The 24,425-nt window shown below is 36.5% G+C and overlaps 1 protein-coding gene across 1 annotated transcript in view; it reads left to right on the plus strand.

The window, feature by feature from the left end:
- The first annotated feature begins 2,390 nt into the window (after positions 1–2,390).
- Positions 2,391–24,425, plus strand: part of LOC123869735 — a 74,185-nt gene continuing 52,150 nt past the window's right edge. The window contains exons 1-2 of the mRNA XM_045912734.1: positions 2,391–2,496; positions 19,591–19,723. Coding sequence (XP_045768690.1) covers positions 19,672–19,723 — 52 coding nt within the window. The 5' untranslated portion in view covers positions 2,391–2,496; positions 19,591–19,671. The remainder of the gene's footprint in view (positions 2,497–19,590; positions 19,724–24,425) is intronic.

Here is a 24,425-nt window from a genome sequence, read left to right on the forward strand (position 1 = left end):
TAGGCAATGTTATTCCCCACATTCCTAAGATTGCCTGATGCTTTTGCTCCAAAATAAAGTAGTGTGATTTTATTTGAGAGATCAAAGTGAGTAAAAAGTGGAATAAAATTACCAGGCAATTGTAATTTTGGTGCCTTAAATTTTAAGTAAGAAAAACTGACTTCAAAAACCACTTACACTTAAAAGTTAAAAAAAATGTTTGTTTTTAAATTTTGCATTTTTTTTTTTGTAAATTTTGTTATGTACCATGAAGTTGGGCACGCTTCACACTTAGATTTCTTGTTTATTTTTAACCGGCTTCAAAAAAGGAGGAGTTTCTCAATTCGTCAGAATCTTTTTATTATGTTCGCTCGACTTCATAGTTCATACATTAACATTACACGACGTGTAGAAATAAAAAATATTTTTTTTAGTGTTTGTGGTTTTTGAAGTCGGTTTTATTTTATTTTTGAAATTTTTTATATTATTTTCTTAAAGGTCCTAAAAGTTTGAAGGGTGTTTTGAATTTTGAAGGTCTTCTAAAAAAGGGTGAGCGGTGATAGCCGGTTAGGACGATTGCCTCCTAATCGGAGGTCAGGAGTTTGATCCCGGGCACGCACGTTTAACTTTTTGGAGTTATGTGCGTTTTAAGTAATTAAACATCACTTGCTTTAACGGTGAAGGAAAACATCGTGAGAAAACGTGCATGCCTGATAGTTCCCCATATAGTTCTTAAAGGTGTGTGAAGTCGGCCAATCCGAACTTGGCCAGCGTGGTAGACTATGGCCATAAAACCCTCACTCTGAGAGTAGACTCGTGCTCTGTAGTAAGCGCGACGATGGGTTGATCATGATGATGATGATCATGAAATGTCTACCTTTGTAGATAGGTAGGTAGGAAGGTACCTAATTTAATTTTCGACCGTGCTTCCAGCCGCGTGGTGCCAATTTCGTGAACGACAAATTGAAATCTTTAATTAAGTAAATGTTATAAGGACACGTCTTAACGCCTCCACTTAACTCCGCGAACATAACACCCTTATGATTTTATAATAATTGATTTATTTTCCTAGCTACTTACTTAATAAATGCGAAAGTAATTCTGTATGTCTGTCTGTCGGAAAACATGTTACGTCATACGTGGACGGACTTGTCCAACACAGCCTCCATGAACTTTTGACAATAGGTAATTTGCGCCGCGACACGGCTACGCTGGACAGAAACGCGCGAACGCGACCGTCAACAATTGGCTTATCAAAGTCAAAGTCATTTATTCAAATTGAGTACTATTCGATTCAATTCAATTCAATTTCACTTATTTACAGGTACATAAAGGTGTTAATACATAATAAAATATTGGCCAGCTGTACCAATCCAAGTTGGCATGTAAATACCTACATTATGTGTCTTAAAAATAAATATATTATATTATTGTACACTTTCTGATTGTCAAACAATGATGTAGTGGTGATAATTAATTACGAGGGTTCCAAACGAGCCCAAGTCTGAAAAGAGTCTTCTATCGTTCTCTGTAGTGCAATCAGCAGAGCGGGTCCACATCTGTGCACGTGCACGGACCATGCATACAACGCGCATCATAAATACAAGATGTGGACGTTTTCACGAGTGGTTTGCGAGAAGTTTGCGTGCATTTGTACAAGTCCGGCGTGCACATGTGACCAAAATGTTCATGGGTTTTAGAGAGTGCGTACTAGCATTATATTATATGCACGTGTTAAAAAAAAATTAAAATTAATTACTTTTCGAAGAATCGTCAACCACTCCACCTGAATCCAAGTGAATCTACCACTGGTCCGGAATGTCTTTCCTACGCAACATACCTTATCTTCGTAACATACACGAGCGCACAGAGACAGTGTCACTTACTATATAAGTAGGTGATCGATGCGCGTTGCGTGCGGCTCGTGCACTTTCGCAAGTGTGGATCCACCTTTAGTCTCTAGTGGTCTAGTCTAGGGTCTAGACTCTAGGCCATAGTATTCCACGCTTACCCAATATGGATTGGCAGATTGGATTCGAAGTAATACTTACTTAACTATAAAATATTCAAACGATGCCTATTAATTTTCACGAGTCATAATATCTCACAGATAACTTTTATTCTAATCTGGTATTAGGTAGGTAGATTTAACGAGTTCTGCTCCATTATTCAACGAATCCCGGACGAGCGATTAACAAACAATCTAGGTTAGCAAGGTATCTCCACACTGTTTACATTAAACCGTGTAACGGAATAATATAAACAATGTAATATTGTTCAGGCCTCATTTTACCAGGTGACCATCTGTTTATCGCGCCTTGTATTCAGGGCTCGTTCCGTGGGCGGGCGGAGCGCTTCCTTATAGATCGTAGGGGCTAGGGCGGCTAGGGCGCGCGTTCAGTGAGTTTCCAAGTGCCGAATCGCGCGGACGCGTCGCACTCGCCCCGCTAAGCCAAAACGAGACACAAATACGTGACCGATAACGCTAGAGAAGGACAACACACCCGTTTTCAACAGGTCGTTATTGTTAGTCTACTAAATGGTGATATCGTAATAATTCTCACTTCAGCTCTTTATTTTATGGCCCGTTCAAACTTTTTTACTTACACGTAACGCCGTATATTGTTTTGCGTGTTGTTAAGTTGGTGTGGTGTGGTTTTATGACGCTTTAACAGCTTGTGTTGTGCTTGCCTGATGGAATGCTTTTCTTGTAAAGATAAACCTGAATATAAACAGATAAGTAGGTAATACCTTACAGCCGCGAATATTTTTAGTAAGGTTGATATTTTACAATTATAATGCTTGTATGTATCGGGTGTGCTACTGTAAAAGCTCGAACCACGAGTAGATACGGGGCAACAGTAACTCACAAGATTTTCCAGTTAAAAACCGATCTAATTACCAAGTCCTAATGGTAAACGTCTGATTTTTTTTTGAGATAATCGTTAATTTGAGACTTTTACTAGACATCGGTAACATCTATAGTGAAACAAGATGAAAATATAGGTAGGTAAAGCTGAATGAAGGAACGACGGAGTAAGCTTTCTGGCTAGCCCATTAAAAAAAATCCGAAACGATTAATTAAGTATCACAGAACAGTTTAGACTTTTAAGTAGGGACTAGTATTACTGGAACGTCTTACGGGTCTCCGTAGTTCGAGCTTTGGCAGTAACATCAGCTGTATTGTATACAAAAGCGTAGGTACAGGAAACAACATCCAGATACTGAATAGAATAAAATTGCGAGCGAACGGATACCGATTTCTTCTACTTGAATGAAAATTAAAATTCTTAAAACGTTTACAAAAAACACTTATTTAATCATGAAATACGTAATTTAAAAGCGTGACCGAAGCGAGCGTGAAAATTTTTCTTTAATTTTACAGAAATATCAAAAAGCAAAAAAAATATTTATATTTAATATATTTATTATTTATATATTTTTTACCATTTATTCCATCTACCTTACTACTAGAGCTGCCGCTACGGTCGCCCTTGATAAAGCCCCCAGATGCTTAGTGTGAGATTTTACATCTCACCAACGTTGATATAATACGAGCATCGAGACATTTCAATGTTAAAGTAAAATGGACCTTAATAACCTTGTGTTAAAGCTCAAGTTTGTCCACCGGCCACCGCTTCACCCGGAAAACTTACAAATCGATATCAGTGCCTATTGATTTTTTTAAATTTCAATCAAGGATCTTTAAATTAATTTTACCGTGGCGTTGTGATTTGGCGCTCATATTCTAACAAAATAGCAATAGATGTCGAATCTCATACTAAGGATACCTACTGATCGCTATCATTATGATAATATAGGCATGACAGTAAATCTATTAATCCACTCTATTATTTTCCTGATGCAATGACTAGCTGACTCGCCCCGGCTTTGCTTAGGTACCTACATTACCCCTTCCTAATTAGTTTCAATGCGGCATTGCATCGTACCGGAACTATGTATTGCTTGGCAGCACGGCTTTTCGATATGGCGGTAGGTAATTGGCAACGGTGGAAGCCTTGATTACCAGACAATTTACATAATCATGAATATTTTTGTGCAAGTTTCGCAATGTTATTTACAGACTACCATGATTAACAGGGCTCTCTCCGTCACTCGCTTCATACAATCGTAGTTCCAATTTCATTTGAATATTAAGCAACCAAAGTCCATGAAATTTTGCAGACATATTCTAGAAACTAATATCTGTGTCTGTGGTGTTTTAGATTTTTCTAAAAATATGTAGTTTTAAAATTACAGGGGCTCAAAGATTTGTATGTAAATTTTTAAGACCGCGTAACTTTGAAATCGAATATTTTAACAGAAATCTGGAAAACCACAGACATAGATATTAGTTTCTAGAATATGTCTGCAAAATTTCATGGACTTTGGTTGCTTAATATTCAAATGAAATCGGAACTACGTTTGTATGAAGCGAGTGACGGAGAGACTCCTCTAATTTTTAAGTATTGTATCTAGGAAAATTTTATTAAAAATATTTAAGACCAGGGAACATAAATACAACTACATAAAGACACCTCGCCATTTACATATTATTATAAATATCATTTCAACCCTTATCAAGAATCACGTTTGACCTCATTTCACAGTTTTGAACATGACACAATAGCTATTACATTATTACCTTTCTGTTTTCGGTCAAAAGATGTTCAGCAAAGAAAAACAGTTATGGATAAGGACAAGTTTAGATGTCAAAGGGCAACGTGCAAGTTCAATCCTGTTTCGGTTCAGCGGTTAATATAATTATTATGGACGGAAATATGAATCAAACCTAACTTGATTCACCAATTTTTTTGTTGTATCTCTACAGTCTAATATACATAGATACTCCTAGCACAGGTTAGAGGTCAAAATGGGAATAATAGGTATATTTATAAAAACCAGTTAAGTGTGAGTTGTACTCGCACACGAAGGGTTCTGTACCATCGTGGGTTCCGTACCATCGTACAGGAAATAACACTTTTTAATTTATTTTTATGATGTAACCAGAAATTCACGGTTTACGGATTTTTCCTTTTTTTTTGTGCTTTAGGACCTACCTGCCAAATTTCATGATGAGGGAAGATGTAGGTCTTGACAGACACGACAGGCAGACAGACACACGAAAAATGAAGTGATCCTATCGGGGTTCCTTTTATCTCTGGAGATACGGAACCCTAAAAATGATATGAATACTTTTTCTTTACAATAAATTCGGTGTCATGTGACACCTCATAAAAGCGAAGCTTTGTTGTTAATATATAAAATGCACAGCATTTTGCTTTTTCATAAAGAATCGAGGAAAAAACCTGGGGATTAAGATAATATCGATTTTTTCCACTGAATAATCGCTCGGCATAAAACACCTGTGACCTATTCAACAATCCTATTCAACAGAAGAAAAATAACCAAATACAAGGAAAATGTTCATAATACTATAAATTACACTATACCTTTCCAAAAAAGGTCATTTTCAGTGTATGCCTTCTACGTGACCACATTTTGTGTGAGAATTGAAGAATTATGAGGGTTAGAGACTAGAGTGTTATACGTTTTTATATGTTTAGGTTTTTGTATTACAAATAAATAAATAATTTCGTTTAATCTCATTTCGTTGCATTTCAAGCAAAAGTAATAATAATAAAGAAAATATGAATAATTATTATTTAATAGTAGGTTTAAAACAGAAGCTCGCAACTATAATAGGATAGGTAGCATTCAAACGAACGAATATAAATAATTGTAAATAATCATTAGATTTGCATATTATTTATGAGTTTCAAGTACTTAGGTTTTCATTACTACCGAAGTGACAAGGCTTTCATGGACAAAGTGCAAGGTACTCAAGAGTAAACTCGAAGACCTCGCTATGCTCAGTTAAATAAAACTCAAATCCTCAGTCTTGCATACCTACTCTTAATATTTTTCTCCATAAATAGTTCAGAGCTTAAAGCTTTCTGTTTTCAGAAAGTTTTTAGTAATAGGTAGATAATAATTAATAATGTCTGTTTCTGTTTTCTGTTGCGAGTTTCAAAGACATTTGATATTTTGATATAACTTTAACGATGTCGAGTGAGTTGGTAACTGTTATGGTAATAGTCAAGAAACTTGGCGTCCTTTGTATGGTTTCTAGGACTGATACCAAACTGGTGTTCAATGCGTAAATGAGCCATAACTAAATAATATATTACATTGCCAAGGTACCACCATAGTTTGACACAGTATAACGATCGCCAACACCTCCCGTTGGCTGGCAGAGCCCGCTCCAATTAGAGACTATAACTACAGTCATTTACATCCAAGTGAGATAGGACATAACAAAGACTCAAAAACTAACTTAGTCATTGATTAAAAAAGATGTGTTAGGAAAACTGGCAATGAATTAACTTATATTAGGGGACCTGCTTGAATGCTCATTAATGTTATAAAAAAGCCTATTGTAGACTAATTATAACATTTTACCTACATAACTTAAGGGATCTTCCCAGAAGCTGCAGGTTCGAATCCTGCCAGTTACGCAATTTTTGATATGTATTTAAAAAAATATTATAGACTAGTAACCTAAATTTAAAAAGAACAATGAGGCAAGCACTTTTTTGGCAATTTTGATATCTACATTTATTAACATAATATTAAACTACACAAAATTAACAAAAGATTAAAACCTTCACACAGACAGACAGACAGACATATACTAGGTAAATCCACGTAACCTGATCCCAAGAACGCGCCGCGCTTGCAAAGTATCGGTAATTAGCACGAACGGTAGTAACAGCAATCCCCGAAGTGTAAAAGGAATGACGTTTACCAATTAATTTGAATGTAACGACACCATTCTCATGGATCTTTGAAATCGGACCTGTTCGCCGTGCTTACTTGTTGCGCCATCGCGTCGTATCGACCAATCCAGTCCACATCAGGCACACCCTGAAACATAGGTATATCGATATGATATTAGTGCCAAGAGCGATTGTTGGAACTCTATCTTCTCTATACATCTATAAAAATGAAAACATGCCTGTCTGTGTTTTAGAAATGTATTAATACTCTTGGGTACATAGTAACGGTAACAACACCTTTCTCATGGATCTTTGAAATCGGACCTGTTCGCCCCGCTTACTTGTTGCGCCAACGCGTCGTATCGACCTATTCAGTCCACATCAGTCACACCCTGAAACATAGGTAGGTACATCGATATGACATTAGTGCCAAGAGCGATTGTTGGAACTCTACCTTCTCTATACATCTATAAAAATGAAAATATGCCTGTCTGTGTTTCCGAAATGTATTAATACTCTTAGGTACATAGTAACGGTAACAACACCTTTCTCATGGATCTTTGAAATCGGACCTGTTCGCCCCGCTTACTTGTTGCGCCATCGCGTCGTATCGACCTATTCAGTCCACATCAGTCACACCCTGAAACATAGGTACATCGATATGACATTAGTACCAAGAGCGATTGTTGGAACTCTACCTTCTTTATACATCTAATATCAATACAATGAAAATATGTCTGTCCGTATTGTCTTAATATATCTCTAAGTATATTAGTAGATAAATTAAGATCTCCACCTCAAGAACAACGACAAGTTTAAAGTTTTCATAAAACGTACACTTATTGAAAAATCCTGTTTCAATCAATCTAAAGGATTATTTAAATTTTAAGAAAGCTTGGGAATGAGTTGCTTTTAACAGTTTTGATAATTCTGAATATAGGTATAAAAGTGTTTTTGAATGTGCTGGTAAAGCCCTTTTATACAGTTATCTTACTTTGAAAATTGAAAATACTAATTTTTTGTTAATGAACACATTTAATTTTTTTTTGTGATGTAACCACAAATTCACAGTTTTCGGATTTTTTCCTTTACTTGTGCTATAACACCTACCTACCTGCCAAATTTCATGATTCAAGGTCAACGGGAAGTACCCTATAAATTTTCTTGACAGACACGACAGACGGACAGATAGGCAATGATGTGACCCTATAAGGGTTTTTCCCTTTTAAGGTAAAAAACGTAGATTTTGGTTGCACAGGCATATTCAATTCAGACAACAAAATGTAGAATTTTATAAGGATGTATTCTTTTCCGGGAGTCGATAAAAATTTCACAGATTATGTTAGAGTCATATTAAAAGAACAATTTGAGTGGATATCTCGCAAAGTTTTCAAAGCTACATAGCAGCCTAGCTTGGCTGGCATCGTCGAGTAGAGCTAATCCACAGTTCAATAAGCTCGTTTATTTATAAGCTTGTTTGTGGTGTGAACTGTGTGAAATAAAAAGATTACGTGAGCTAAGCTAAGTTAATTTAGCTTAGCTCGCGGTATAGCTTGCGCTTTAAACGAAGTGGTCTACAATGGCCATTGATCGATAGAGCCTTAATTAAGTTAATGTAGTTTCAATCTGATTTGGAATAATGCTGGGAAAAGTATAAAACAAGAAGTGGGTAGGTTTTAAATTGAAATGTGTAGTCTAAGTGTAATATTATTATCTACACAGTAAATTATTAAAAAAAACCCTGACTTCAATAACCACATACCCTAAAAAGTAAAAATTTATTATTACTGAAAATATTTATGTATACAAGAGTTAATGTAGTTCTATAATAACATTTTTGGATTACAATTTAATAACAATATGAAGAGTGCACGTAAAAATATTGAAAAAAACGACTTCCAAAACCACTACAAAGTGTAAAATAATTTTTGTTTCTACATGTGTATGTATGTATGAAGTCGGGCGAGCTTCACGCTTCGATTTCTAGTTTCTTTTATTATGCTCTATGTATTAGACCATATTCCATGCCACGCCTTGGCTCTATCCAAGTGCAAAATGTATTGACGATATAACCAACACGTGCAATGGCCTAGGTACACAAGTAGGTACTAACATTTTCTGTGCCGTAGCGTATCACGCCATATCTGCTGTTATAGTACCTTCTCTCTTATGAACAATATTTTTATTTCCAAGATGCTATTCCTAAGGGCGATATTTATTAGATAGGCTACCGGGAAATTGAAGCAACAATATGATACTAGAAGCGTGTCATATTATATCCTTAAATATAATCTATACTAATAAATAAAATTGGAGTGTCTGTCTGTAATTTCGAAATAACTACCTCATATTAAGCTCATATGGTTATTTGAACGATACCAACACCGAATCACACGTTTTTAAAATTTTTGTCTGTCTGTCTGTTTGAAAAGGCTAATCTTGGGAACGGCTGAACCGATTTTGACGTGATTTTCACAGACAAGTAGAGAATTTACCATAACATAGGCTACTTTTTTAACCGACTTTCAAAAAGGGAGTTGTGTTTTTCTACCTATGTACACCGAAATCTCCGAGATTTCTGAACCGATTTGCATCATATCTTTTTTAATCGATAGAGGAACTTTGCGACATTGTTTCATAAAAAATTTGGAGTCAAACTCCTTAATCCTGATGCTGCAGGGGATCTGACCAATCCACGCGGGCGAAGCTGCGGGCATCAGCTAGTATTATTATATATTAATAGAGAGGCACCTAAATTCGACAGTTGCGTTTTTGTTCCAGTCATTTTACTATTAATACCTGGACCCATACTAAAGCATCCGTATGGAGTGAAAACGTTGACATATTTCGGCTTCGTCCACAAAATTCAAAGTCGCTCAACGCGCTATAGAACAAGCTGTGTTGGGGATAAAATTCGTAACCAAGCGTCTAGAACCATCATACGTCTCAGTGAGTGGGGTTCCTTTTTTCAGTCAATCAATCAATCAAATTCTTTATTTGCTGAATACTGACAAAAGGTGGTACAAATAGCATATAATGAGTCCAGTGTATTCAACCATTTCTGGCATGCAAATATAATAATTAATACAATAATTAGTCAAGTAGTAGTCCTTGCGTTTGCCATTAGATACAACTACAGGGATTCTTTATTCTCCTCTCAACTGATAAACCTCAATCGTTGAATATTGAGTCTCGTGCAGGAATTGCCACCAGCGAATCGCTTGAGATGGTCCGTTCATCTAATCAGAGGGTCTTCTAACGTTGCGCTTTTCGGTGCCAGGTCATTGTTCTTAGGATACCTTAGGAGTCCAACTTTGGCCTATCAGTCCTACCCTACCTAGCCGTTTCAGCTTCTCGACTCGTTAAGCTGCTGTGGTTCCGGCATGCCTCTAACGATGTTTGGGGACACGTAGTCTCCCAGGGCTGGTAGAGTAACGAGGAGTTGCCGGTTCCTTGTGCTCCATCCGAACTTCGTGAGGTTTTTACCCTGTGGCTAGAAGTATCCATGGTGGATTTTCCTCACGGAAAAAATCGCATAAGAGACTTTACGCATGGCTCTCGGTCGCCTGCTGAGTCGTGGTTTTAAACCAATTTAAAACTTTAGGTACAGCTGCACGCTCAACTGTTATTAATCCCACAGTATTTACTATTTCCTTCTTTATCAAACTGTTTCGAACTTTGATTACTTTCTTGCCTTTGTAAGAAGCTTGTTTGAAGCAAAGTTTCTGAAATATACCGACATCCAGGCGCTTGTATCAAAATTCGGGTTAATTTTTATTAAACATATTTTAATGATTTATTTCTCTACAAAAAGTATATAACCAATTCGCTATCTGTATTCATCTACGCATTCGTTTGGAACTTCTAAGCATTTTAGCTTTGATTATTATGTAACTAGCTGATGCCCGCAGCTTCGCCCGCGTGGATTGGTCAGATCCCCTGCAGCATCAGGATTGAGGAGTTGGACTCCAAATTTTTTATGAAACAATATCGCAAAGTTCCTCTATCGATTAAAAAAGAAATGACGCAAATCGGTTCAGAAATCTCGGAGATTTCGGTGTACATAGGTAGAAAAACACAACTCCCTTTTTGAAAGTCGGTTAAAAAAGTAGCCTATGTTACTCCCTGGTCAATTCTCTACTTGTCTGTGAAAATCCCGTCAAAATCGGTTCAGCCGTTCCCAAGATTAGCCTTTTCAAACAGACAGACAGACAGACAGACAGACAAAATTTTTAAAAACGTGTGATTCTGTTATAGTATCGTTCAAATAACCATATGACCTTAATATGCGGTAGTTATTTCGAAATTACAGACAGACACTCCAATTTTATTTATTATTAGTGTTAGTATAGATTATAAAAAGCCTTTATACTGGAGAAATACAATACAGTATCCTTCATCATTCAGAACACTACATGAGGAAGGTTTAAAGGTACTACGGGTGCCTAACACATCCATTTAGTCTTACAGGGGGTTTCTATGGGATTTCTAAAAACTTAAATCCACGCGGATGAAGTCGTGGGAATTATCATACGGATATATGAATCTAAAAAACTTGATTTTTTGCATGTACCTGCCAAGTTTTCCTTTAGATGCCCACTAAAAAAGGATTTTCAGTCACTTAACCCGAGCAACGAAGCCGGGGCGGGTCCGATAGTGCAGTCTATAATTTTAAAATTACAAGCCAGGTATGTAACATTAAATATTTTGGCCTTCAATAAAACTCGATAGCGTAACTAAGGCTTTACTTACTGACTCCACATACATCGTACAAGGACAAAATTCTATTTTAAACGAAGTAATAGGTAGGTACCTTTAAATTATGTATGCCTAGGACGTTTATCACGTACCTATCCACTTCCAGCTCGTACCTACTTTTCTAGGTCACGTAGGTAACGGAAAAACGCGGATAGACGGAGCCATGTCTAGGAATAACGTGTGCAACATTATTTTTTACTATCTTTAAAGAAGGTAGCATTTTAAATGGGAATTTATAAAGTAACTTTTTCATTACCTCGAGTTGAACATCGTCTCAGTAACGATAATTAGATTTAATAGATTCTTATGTTATGATCTAGACTTTTGCGCGTATAAACTACAGAAGCCTTCAAGCTGCTTTTAAGCAAAAAAATACAGTGCCTACTTAGTCTTATTTCAACCTCAAGTAATTACTAGTAATCAACTATTATACTAGCAATATTTTCAGATTATAATTAGCCTACCTATACTTCAAGGCCCACTATCAACACATTATCACACCTAAGTGTGGCGCAGTTGGGTAAAAATAAGGCTTAGATCACGCTCTAAATACAGTCTCATTAGAGCACAAAGTAGTCCGAATTTCCACTTCCCTTTGTCGTGAATTAGGGGCACTTTAAACTTTGGGGACAAAAGACTTTTTTGGCATTCAAAAATTCTGATAAGAAAGCGTCTAAAAATGTCTATATTTCTTGTCGTGTCTGTCAAGAAAACCTAGGGTAGGTATTTCGCGTTGACCTAGAATCATGAAATTTGGCAGGTAGCATTATAGTAGCTTTAAGCTAGGTAGTATTGTAGTAGCTATAAGATCTACCAAATAGCTAAAGGAAAAATCCAAAAAACCGTGAATTTACATCACCAAAACAAAATTAAAACGTGTTCATAAACAAATAATTAGTAATTTCAATTTTCGAAGTAGGATTGATAGTTTTTGAATTATTGTGCAAAATGTCGGAAAAAATTGCCTAGTACGGAGCCCTCAGTGAGCGAGACTGACTCGCACTTGGCCGGTTTTTTTTGTTTGAGTTTGGTTAGTATTAAATGAGAACCAAACTAAGTACCTACGCGTGTATGGAACGAGTGACGGAAAATCCCTTATTAATTAAGTAATTATTAACTATTGAAACTTATATACGCAAATCTCTGTTAATATGTAAATAAAATTTTCACTTCTGATGTTCGTTAAGAAACCGTATCAGGGAAGTTATTACGGGTAATTTGCTTCGTTTACAAACAACCACAGCTCCGGATCATCAAATTTCCGTTCATTTAACGCCTCGCTAACGGTGTCACATATTATTATTATACCTAATAATACAAAACCTATTAACTTGTACATTATCTATATAATATACGCAACTTTGGTTCGCGTTCGAACTCTGATTTTGCGGGATAAACTAAAAAGTACCTACCTAGCCTACTGTAGGTATATCTCTCTCCAGGTCTTAAACTACAATCAAGCAAAAAATACGTCGATCCGTTATGACGTGATTGAAGGACAAAACAACAATTTAATCCAATCACTTTAAAGACAAAGCGATCGTCAAATTAATAAGTTTGCAAGTTTAATAAAGCTTCGGGTTCGTAGTCTATACAAGTTAGTAGGTACAATGTTTTGCTTAAAAAAAGCAAATTAATTTCACGTTCGTACCCTTGAAGATAATACAAGTCGTAGGTAATAAAGTCAGATTTAGACAGCTCATATTGTCTTCAATCTTTTACTGAGAGTGCTTTGATTAATGTAGGCGTTATCCCGCACCCTGTACTTTATTATCCTTAAAACAATTATTTTATTCAAGAGAATAATATTAATATTCCAATTCGTAAAAGCCTATATTAAAATAGAAAACATGTAGGCAGGTACTTTTAATAATACAAGACTCTCACATTTACATTTTAAACGAGTGTTTAAATATAAAACCTATTCGTTTTCATTATTGTTATGTTACTACAGCATGCGATGTTAAAATAAATGGTTATAATTAGTGTACCCAAAGATTACTTACATTTCAATAAAACTGATTTTGGACCACTTCATAAATGTTTCATTATATTTGTACCTTCACCAAAAATACAAATATCTAAATATACCTACATATTTTATAGAAGGAAGAGGTGACTGACCGATCTATCAACACACAGCTCAATCTACTGGACGGATTGGACTGTTTAGCGTTCAGATGACATAGACATCTGCAAGAAAAGCATTTTTGAAAATTTAACCCCTAAGGGGTAAAATAGGAGTTTGAAATTTATGTAGTCCACGTCAACGATATCGCGGGCATAACCTAGTTAATATTATAAATTTGAAATTGAGTCTATCTTTGACTTTTGGGTACATAAATACTTAAGATACAGCTTGCATCCCGGAGACGCAGGTACATTTATTGATTTTATCCCGGAAAATCGAAAAAAATCCACACAATTCTTAAAATAAACATAAATCCACGCGGATGAAGTCGCTAGAACAATCTACTGAAATATTTATGAATGCGTTATAAAAATAGAACATTTAGGTAGAACCTTTTTTTGGTGTGTAAAAATCGTTTTTGTTATATGCCATCTGCCATTTCACACGACCGTCCGCGACAAAAAATTGTGATATGCACGACAAATGGCCAATCAATACCCAGTCGTGTTTTGTGCTCTTTTTAACCCCTGACACAAAAATGGGGGCGTTATAAGATTGACTACATTGTGTGTCTGCCTGCGGCATCGTAGCACTTAATCGTCGTTGTTTTTGTTTTTAACCCCCGACCCAAAAAGAGGGGTGTTATAAGTTTGACGTGTGTGTCTGTGTATCTGTCTGTGGCATCGTAGCTCCTAAACTAATGAACCGATTTTAATGTAGTTTTTTTTGTTTGAAAGGTGGCTTGGCTTGATCGAGAGTGTTCTTAGCTAAAATAGAAGAAAATCGGTTCAGCCGTTTGAAAGTTATCAGCTCTTTTCTAGTTTCTGTAACCTTCACTTGTCGGGGGTGTTATATATTTTTAATTTACACTTGTTGCTTAGATAACCTAACCCACACTAACCTAACTTTTGTAATATTAAAACCACTCAGCGTTTTTGCTCTGTGTATCAACTGTCATGTCAAAAATACGATTTATCCTTAGAATAAAGACATAACCATACTTTTGATATGAATTTGGCACATAAAGTTAAAATGGCGAGTGAGTTCTCATTTTGTACGGACTATATTATAATATCTCTATGATATAAGCGTTTAAACATCGCATAGTAAAACTACGGAATATATATTATTACTATATTATGTAAATATATTATGTAATATTTGTCATGGATCGTGGATGAGAGAAAATTTTCTAGGTCACTTTTTGACGCTCGTAAAAGTTGTTTATAACGATGAGCGCTAGATCTTTGGGTAAAGACCCTCTTCCTGAATGACTTTTTATACATCTGTTCACAACTCTATTTCAGCAGTTCAGGAGCTTGATATGCTACAGGCTCCCAAGCTTCATCATCGTCAATCGACAGACGTCCACAGCTAGACAATGGACATAGATGTCTTGTAGGGACTTTCCCACGCCACGTTCTTACGCCTGAATCCAGCGGCTCCCTGAGACTCGGTTAAGTCCCAGCATAGTAGACACCAGATACCCAGCGTTTAATGAGACTGCGTTTATTTGCAAGCACCATGTGTATAGGATTTAGTCAAGATGACTAATTATTATTATGTTAAAGCAATATTATACCGTCTCTCGGCAGAATTACAATTTTAATTAAATGCCCTCTCTAGTGCAGCTGTTCTAAAAGCTTCATACAATCCTGTGGGTTCGGGAAATTAACGAAAACTTTACCGCAAAAAAAGAAAGAAATACTCGTAGTAAAAATGTTCTACGGCGGCATCTCTAGCGTAACTTTGCAAATACTCACTATGGAAAATATTGAAAAAATTAAAATTCGCTTCTATGTACTTACACGTCGTATGTTGAAGTTGGGTAAGCGTCAAGCGTTAATTTTTAGTGTCTTTTTATACTTGTCTTACTTTGATTCCCTTCGGCAGTGTTCCCACTGGATTTAAACATGTGATATATAAGGGGCAGATCAACAAATTCTTGAAAAGCTGGCAACGTATTAGCAGTTCCTCGGGTGCTGCAAATGTTCATGAGCAGCAGTAATCACTTCACATCAGGTGTTGCCTGCGCATTGACTCGCTATTTCAGTATATTAGAAATAAACCATGGTCAATGGTTTTGTGCATACTGGTGCAACTCATTTATTTTTTCGTAACCAACGTTTAAGGATGCCTGTAATACTTATAACTTTAACCACCTGTTATGCATTTATTTGGAGCTTTAATTTTAAATGGCCAAACAATAAATTCACTCGAGAGTCTTAAAACCCTCAGAGAAACCTTGGACCTTGATTTACAGCTAATTTAAAAATGTGTAGTAACGCTACAACCTGAACACTTTAATGATGATAAATTAGATAGGAAGATGGTAATAAAATTAACCCCGAGAGAGAAATTTATAACCAACGTAAGCTCTCAGACGATACATTATTATTTACTTATCGTAAACTAATGTTATACTACCTTTCACCCGTGTCTTCGTCTACATAGTTTTAGTTTTCGTTAATCCTTCAAACACTACCTACCCATATCTATACTAATAAATAAAATTGGAGTGTCTGTCTGTAATTTCGAAATAACTACCACATATTAAGGTCATATGGTTATTTGAACGATACTATAACTGAATCACACGTTTTTAAAATTTTTGTCTGTCTTTCTGTCTGTCAGTCTGTCTGTCTGTCTGTCTGTCTGTTTGAAAAGGCTAATCTTGGGAACGGCTGAACCGATTTTGACGGGATTTTCACAGACAAGTAGAGAATTGACCAGGAAGTAACTTAGGCTACTTTTTTAACCGACTTTCAAAAAGGGAGTTGTGTTTTTCTACCTATGTACACCGAAATCTCCGAGATTTCTAAACCGATTTGCGTCATTTCTTTTTTAATCGATAGAGAAACTTTGCGACATTGTTTCATAAAAAATTTGGAATCCAACTCCTCAATCCTGATGCTGCAGGGGATCTGACCAATCCACGCGGTCGAAGCTGCGGGCATCAGCTAGTTATAAATAGTGTTAGAAAGTGTTTGTTTGTTGGTTTATCCTTCAATCACGCAGCAACGGAGCAACCGATTAAAGTGATTTTTCGGATGGATATAGTTAAAGATCTGGAGATTGACATAAGCTATTTTATATCCCGGAAAATCAAAGAATTTCCATGGGATTTTAAAAACCTAAATCCACAACATGAGAGAACCTACTAGTCCCTGATATTTTCTTTATAAAAAGTATGATAATTTATTCTAAATGTCCTTCTGCAGCAGTGTTTAAGCTTCGTGCCTGTTGAAGCCTTTTGAATGGGGTTTATGAAGGTCTTTGACTGACAAATTAGTCCTTAACTGATTGAAGTAGAATAGGTAGGTACCGTAGTGGCTATTAGCCATGAGTTTCCACTGACGGAACAGTTACATAACTCTACCTATTTTCTGTTAATAATCTGTATATCGAAATGCATTCGTATTGTTACATAATTTGGTGGAAGGTCAAAAAATTTAAACGAAAAACAAGTTTTTATTTTTATCTTTATTCAGATACAAGTTAGCCCTTGACTGTAATCTCACCTGGTGGTAGGTGATAATGCAGTCTAATATGGAAGGGGTATGGCAGTTTTTATTGAACCCATATCTCTTTGGTTTCTACACGGCATCGTACCGGAACGCTAAATCGCTTGGCGAGTTATGAGATTCGTAACAAAGTACGACGAATGACGATCTGTCAAACATTTTACATGTTATGTACCTATTTTGGTGCAAATTCACGGTGATGCATATGGGGTTATAAATCATAAACAAGTAGACGTAACAAACAAACAGACATGCTTTCCAATTTAGTAAGGACTTTTAAGAATCTTTCGTAATCATTTATTTGTACCAATATTTAGACTTCTTTTTATTATATTATTGAAATAATAAATTATTACATCATGTTACTTTGTAAGTAAATAAAAAAGCTTTTCGAGAAAGCTTTCTGCTGAAGATCAAACATTATATCTACGGAAAACATTTTATTACTATCGAGATAATAAGATTACGAATAATCTTCCTTATCTACTACTCCCGACTCGGATTACATTACTTCAGAACTATCACAAGGCTTTGGACTAAGAGCCCGCAAGGGCCAGACCTTTGTTATTTCATAAAAACTGAAAGTTTCTCTGCGTTTTGTCAGAGTGAACTAGAGTGAGGGAACTCAACTTGATCCTAAATCGAGGATATGTCAAATATTAGGCCATGGTGACGTAAAATCAAAGAAAAATAGAGCTACTTTAGGGCTACCTGCGTCAAATACTATTCTAACATTTGACGCCTGCAAGGGACGTCGAAGCCTCGACGTTTTGTTAGAAGTTAGAGGGCTCTCTCCGTCACTCGTTTCATACAATCGTAGTTCCAATTTCATTTGAATATTAAGCAACCAAAGTCCATGAAATTTTGCAGACATATTCTAGAAACTAATATCTATGTCTGTGGTTTTCCAGATTTCTGTTAGAATATTCGGTTTCAAAGTTACGCGGTCTTAAAAATTTTCATACAAATCTTTGAGCCCCTGTAATTTTAAAACTACATATTTTTTGAAAAATCTAAAACACCACAGACACAGATATTAGTTTCTAGAATATGTCTGCAAAATTTCATGGACTTTGGTTGCTTATTATTCAAATGAAATTGGAACTACGATTGTATGAAACGAGTGACGGAGAGAGCCCTCTTAACTGCCGTGAACTGTGGTATTGCCCCCACTACAGGAAGGAACGATCAGCGACAATGAATTTTGTAAAGAATGCAGTAGTGAAGGATCAAAAGCACGCTACTCGTAAAATAAAAAGGTTTATTTTTACCTTGTATTCAATTAGGTATATGTCGAAGAAAATTGTATGTTTCCCAAATGTTTCCCACTTTAAACAAACCGACACAGTGCGTCAGAACACAATCAATACAAAAATCCATCAGATTGCCCCAGCTTGCTCCAAAATACAAATAAATTACACCCTTGAGTATATTATTATACAACGATACTTTGTTACTCGAGCAATACAACCGACAAGACATAATCTACAAAAAATATAATATATTAATTTCACTAACCTGTAATTATATACCTAAGTTACGCTGGACCTGCAATTGTCAAACTGTTTTTGGTGTAACTTGATTTTCACTATTTTGGCGCTGATAGCAGCAGTGAGCATCATGTGAGCGTACTCGGAACTAAATGTTAGTGATGAGACATCTGTCAGCATAGTGTCAACAAAAAGACCATTTGACACAGTGTCAATTTTAATTCACGGTACCTATGCACTTGGTGGGGCGCTTAGAATCACACTAATATTAAAAAGGCGAACGTTTGTGTGTATGTGTGTATGTGTGTGTGTATGTTTGTTACTCCTTCACACAAAAACTACTGGACGGATTTGGCTGTTTGGAATGGAGATAGATAATATGCTGGATTAGCACAAAGGCTACTTTTTATCCCGGAAAATCAAAGAGTTCCTACGGGATTTCGAGAAACCTAGATCCACGCGGGCAAAGTCGCGGGCATCGGCTAGTTAACAAATAAAGGTACTACAATTTTTATGGAACACCTCCTTCAGCGTACTTGTATACATCCATTTCGGTGATTAATTTGTTAAAATATTGTAATTTGCGATATCATATTATTATTGTGATGAAAGTACTATTTGCACTATTTGTTGGTAAATTCATTTTCTCCTTCTGATCTTCAACTTCAAAATAACATCTCTACCATATCTCTACCAATGCAGAATCTTAGTCTTTAGGAAAATGGAGAATGTTTTGTTGACGTCAAAGAATTTACTGATTCGACATTTTTCCTCTAATAAAAATTTATTTGGCCATAAAACTATAAAATCACTGTTCCAATATAAAATATTGGGAGTCCGTTCATGATTCAAATACCCCTCAGTGACATTACAAATGTTCCTCATAAAAATGCCGTTCGACCTCTATACTCTAATATATTTCTTTGCAGGTCGCCAGTAAGGAAGAATTATGTGCTACTTCAGCATAATAGTGATAATATTTGACTGTCGCGGCCTGTGAACCGTTCGAAATGGTGGTAGCTGCGCAATTGCTACTTGTACTTTCCTGTGGACTGGTTTCAGGTATGTTTTCATTGTACCTTTTCTTTGTAGGGTTCCGTACCTCAAAAGGAAAAACGGAACTCTTATAGTATCACTTTGTTGTCTGTCTGTCTATCTGTCTGTCTGTCAAGTAACCTATGGGGTACTTTCCGTTGATCTAGAACCATGAAATTTGGTAAGTAGGTAGGTCTAATAGCACAAGTACAGAAATAAATCTGAAAACCGCGAATTTGTGGTTACATCATTTAAAAAAAAAATTAAAATGTGTTTCAATTTTCAAAATAAGATAACTTTACCAACTATATCATATGAAAGGGTACCTGTACATCCTAAAACAGATTTTAATTAATTTTATGTATAATAGTTTTTGTTTTATCGTGCAAAATGTTGGAAAAAATACCCGATTGCGGAACCCTCAGTGCACGAGTCTGACTCGCACTTGGCCGGTTTTTTTCGTGGGCAAATCCTCATGGATAATACCGCGCCCGGGGAGGCACGGAGATTATGTCGGACTCTTACCGACTAAAACCCAACGATGTTCCACGCATCACCTGGTGGCTGGGCTACCAGCCAGCGGCGCCTGTTGAGGACCCTCCTCAGGGGACCAATAGGTATAGTCCCTACACACCGTCTGAGGCCCACCACGACCACAAATGTGCGCCCCCCGACTGATCAGGGGGCACGGCAGTGCCCCCGCCAAGACGAGCCAAACGGCGGCCGGGGCGCTACGTACCTTTTTCTCGAAGTGTTTCGCCGTATTTTCGACCCGTCATAACTTCGGTCTGGATGACGCTAGAAAGCTGAAATTTTCAGTATAAGGTGTCCTCAGCAAATTTACTAAATATACTAAATATCAAATATCTAGCTTTTATGGTTACAGATTTATTGATACCTAAAATACGCCGATTTCGTCCCTCACTGATGATCATCAAAACCTCTACTCAAAACCTCTAAGGTACTTCCCGAAGTCCTAGAAGACTGAAATTTGGTATGTAGACTAGAAATTGACTACAAACTACAGGAAAATTAAGAAATTGGAAATGCCCCCCCTCTACGCCTCTTACGGGTGAAGCAAATCTGTAAAATCTGTCGCTAGAAAGCTGATATTTTCAGGATAAGATGTCCTGGGCAGATTTATTAAACGCATTGAGTATCAATTGTCTAGCTTTTATAGTTTCAGATTTATTGACAGTCAAAACTTCTAGTCTGTAATTCTAGGGTACTTCCCGAAGTCCTAGAAGACTGAAATTTGGTGTGTACACTAGAAATTGCATACAAACTACAGGAAAATTAAGAAATTTAAAAATTTCCCCCTCCACTCCCACGTATGGGGGAAGCAAATTATTTGTAAAGTCTATCGCTAGAATGCTGATATTTTCAGGATAATATGTCCTTGACAGACTTATCAAACGTGCCAAGTATCAATTGTCTACCTGTTATGGTTTCAGATTTATTGCCATTCAAAACCCCTCTAGTCAAAAGTTCTAAAATACTTCCCTAAGTCCTAGAAGACTGAAATTTGGTATGTAGGCTAGGGATTTCATTAAAACAACAGGAAAATAAACTTTTCCCAGTCTGTACATTTAAAAAATGTGTTTCCTGAAGTCCTAAAAGACTGAAATTTGATATATCTGCTTTAAAATTGAGTTGCAAGATTCCACCCAAACAAACATAGTTACATACATTGCAAGAATAAAAGCTTTTAAAAAAAGAGGTAACGATAGAGAGCGGGCCATGAAAATGATGTAGGTACCTACAAAAAATAGATCCAAAAAAAAAATCTAGGGCACCTGCCAAAAAGAAATGAAATCCCACCAAAAACATTTCATGTAAAATGTTGCCAAGACTCACAAGTTCATAATGCTTTCACTGTTAAAAAGTGATGAGATCTCTAGTAGAGCCAAGCCCCTAGCTGAGCTTAGAATTGCGCTGCCCATGGGACCTATCCCAAGTCCAAAGTATATAGCTCTTAAATGCTCTTGAGTATATCACATTTATAACAATAAAGAACAAATAACTCTACTTACAAGCTCTGATTTTACAAACCCTAAATCTTGATTAAAAAAGTACGGCTTGGCCGTTTAATGTTCGTGAAAGCATTACATGGCATAACATATTATATTAAGGTCATAAGGAATAGTTTGTTCGACAATTACTAATTTTTATTATACTTCATGATTGTCGCACAAGCTATTCCGGGCTTAAATGTCATATCAGATAAAAGTACCACGAACATTAAACGGCCAAGCCGTCCTTTTTTAACCAAGATTTAGGGTTTGTAAAATCAGAGCTTGTAAGTAGAGTTATTTGTTCTTTATTGTTATAAATGTGATATACTCAAGAGCATTTAAGAGCTATATACTTTGGACTTGGGATAGGTCCCATGGGCAGCGCAATTCTAAGCTCAGCTAGGGGCTTGGCTCTACTAGAGATCTCATCACTTTTTAACAGTGAAAGCATTATGAACTTGTGAGTCTTGGCAACATTTTACATGAAATGTTTTTGGTGGGTTTCTTTTACCCATAATATAAGTGTGAAAGTTAAAGACCTGGAAAGTTATTTAAACTACTTTTTATAGTGAAAAGAGTTTCTACGGGATTTCAAAAACTTAATTCACGCAAACGAAGTCGCGGGCATCAGAAATGATTCTACTTAATATTGTTTAAGATGAGCATAATGTAGAGTCTATCATAAACAGAGCGTCATTTCCGTTGAAAGCGGATGTCAAGAGTGAACATAATTTTGAATTCCATTTCGCTATGCGGATGCATTAAAGTGAATAAAGCTGGCATAAATCAAAGCTGCATCTGTTGACACAGCCACATCAACTTAGATGTGTCAACAACAGTAGGCATACTTGATTTGATCTACGAGTTAAGTCCCTGCATCCCTGTGTAACATATATTATATTGTCAACCGCAACTCGGCTAAGCAACGCCAAAATCCTTCAGCCCGAACATGATGAAGTATTGCTCCGAAACTTGGTCAGAGCTAGTCGCTAAATGACCAAAGGAAAGTGGGGGAAGTGAATAGCGTTATGTTTAAAGGCAGACGTGTTCTGGAGTGGAGCCCGCGTATCGGCAAGCGCAATGTGGGACGACCTCCAACCCTCTGGGCTGACGACCTCAAGAAGGGCGGCAAGTAGGTGGATGAGGAAGGCGAAGGAGGCGTGTGTGTTGGCGCGCTCTTGGGGAGGCCTATGTCCATGTTGCAGTGGACGCAAACAGGTTGATTGCTTGATTGATTGCTACTTTATAATTTAAAAAAAATATGTGGGTATAAAGCTCAAGAATCGGAAGACAGGATAGGATTCTAAGTTATTTGATTGGCTAACCCAAACGGGAAAACGCAGCGTTAGAAGAACCTCCGCCCCGAGAAGAACGTGGACGGAAGATCTCAAGCAAGTCTCTGAGGACCGTTTGGGATATGGTACGCCCTTCCGGCATCAGTTTTTCCTTTCACTTTTGATATGGGTACCTTCAATCAAGAGTGAATCAACTTCTAGGCAAGCGCGCTCCATCTTTGGCTGCATCATAACTTGCTAGCAGGTCTGATTGCAGCCAAGCGCTAGTCTGTAAAAAAAAGATTCAAGTAATATTGTGTTTCATGGAGATCCTTGCAACAACTTGCAACCTACCTATGTTATGTTAAGTTCAAACAACAAAAGAATTTGATGCCATAGAAGAGCGGGTTCAAACTCATCGTTCAATTTTAGAAATATTGCTGTAGAATTACTGAAAGAAGAGTTCGTTACTAATATTCAAGTAGGTACATGATAAAAGATTTCTATTTAAAGCGAATACTAACTCTGCAGAGTTATCATACAAATAATATTACTTCAAGCGTGAAGTACGAATAGGTTGTTGTCGTGAATATGTTAGACAAAATCAACTCAGAGGCATGAATAATTCATCAGTTTGGTAAGAAGTTAAATTAAATGTTATTTTCCGTAGTAGGTATCGAAAGTTCGAAAGAAGACAGCTAAACTATCTCGTAGACTATTGAAATATTAATTACTCATATTGTAGGTAAATGTAAAACTTTGTGTTGAATTTGTGGGCTGATCACATATTTAATTGTAAGAAATTTTCAACGTTAGTTAATACCAGTAAAGGCGACAAACAAACAAGTTTAGTGATTAATTAACAAACATTGCCGGCCTACCTACTGAGTACGGGTCTCTTCTCAGAGTGAGAAGAGTTTAGGCTGTAGTCTGCCACGCTGGGCCAATGCGAATTGACAGACAGACACACATTTGAGAACATGGAGCATGACAACAAACGCATGATGGCAACAAATAAAGCAGTTTACGTTCCAATCAAAACCGCACAAAACTAAAAAAATGTAACATATATACAAAAATACTGTTTACACGTATTATAATTATTGACAATGTAGCCACGATAAAACTTAAATTAAAAATTTATAACACCCCCGACAAGTGAAGGTTACAGTAACTAGAAAAGAGCTGATAACTTTCAAATGGCTGAACTGATTTTCTTGGATTATAGCTAAGATCACTCTCGATCAAGCCACCTTTCAAACAAAAAAAAAAAACTAAATTAAAATCGGATTATTAGTTTAGGAGCTACGATGCCACAGCCAGATACACAGATATACACGTCAAACTTATAACACCCCTCTTTTTGGGTCGGGGGGCAACAAAACGTGTTGTAACAAGTTATTTAACATCATGTGAATATATCCTTATCTAATCTAAATC

The sequence above is a fragment of the Maniola jurtina genome, chromosome 11 (assembly GCF_905333055.1).
Source record: "Maniola jurtina chromosome 11, ilManJurt1.1, whole genome shotgun sequence".
Classification (NCBI taxonomy): Eukaryota; Metazoa; Arthropoda; class Insecta; order Lepidoptera; family Nymphalidae; genus Maniola; species Maniola jurtina.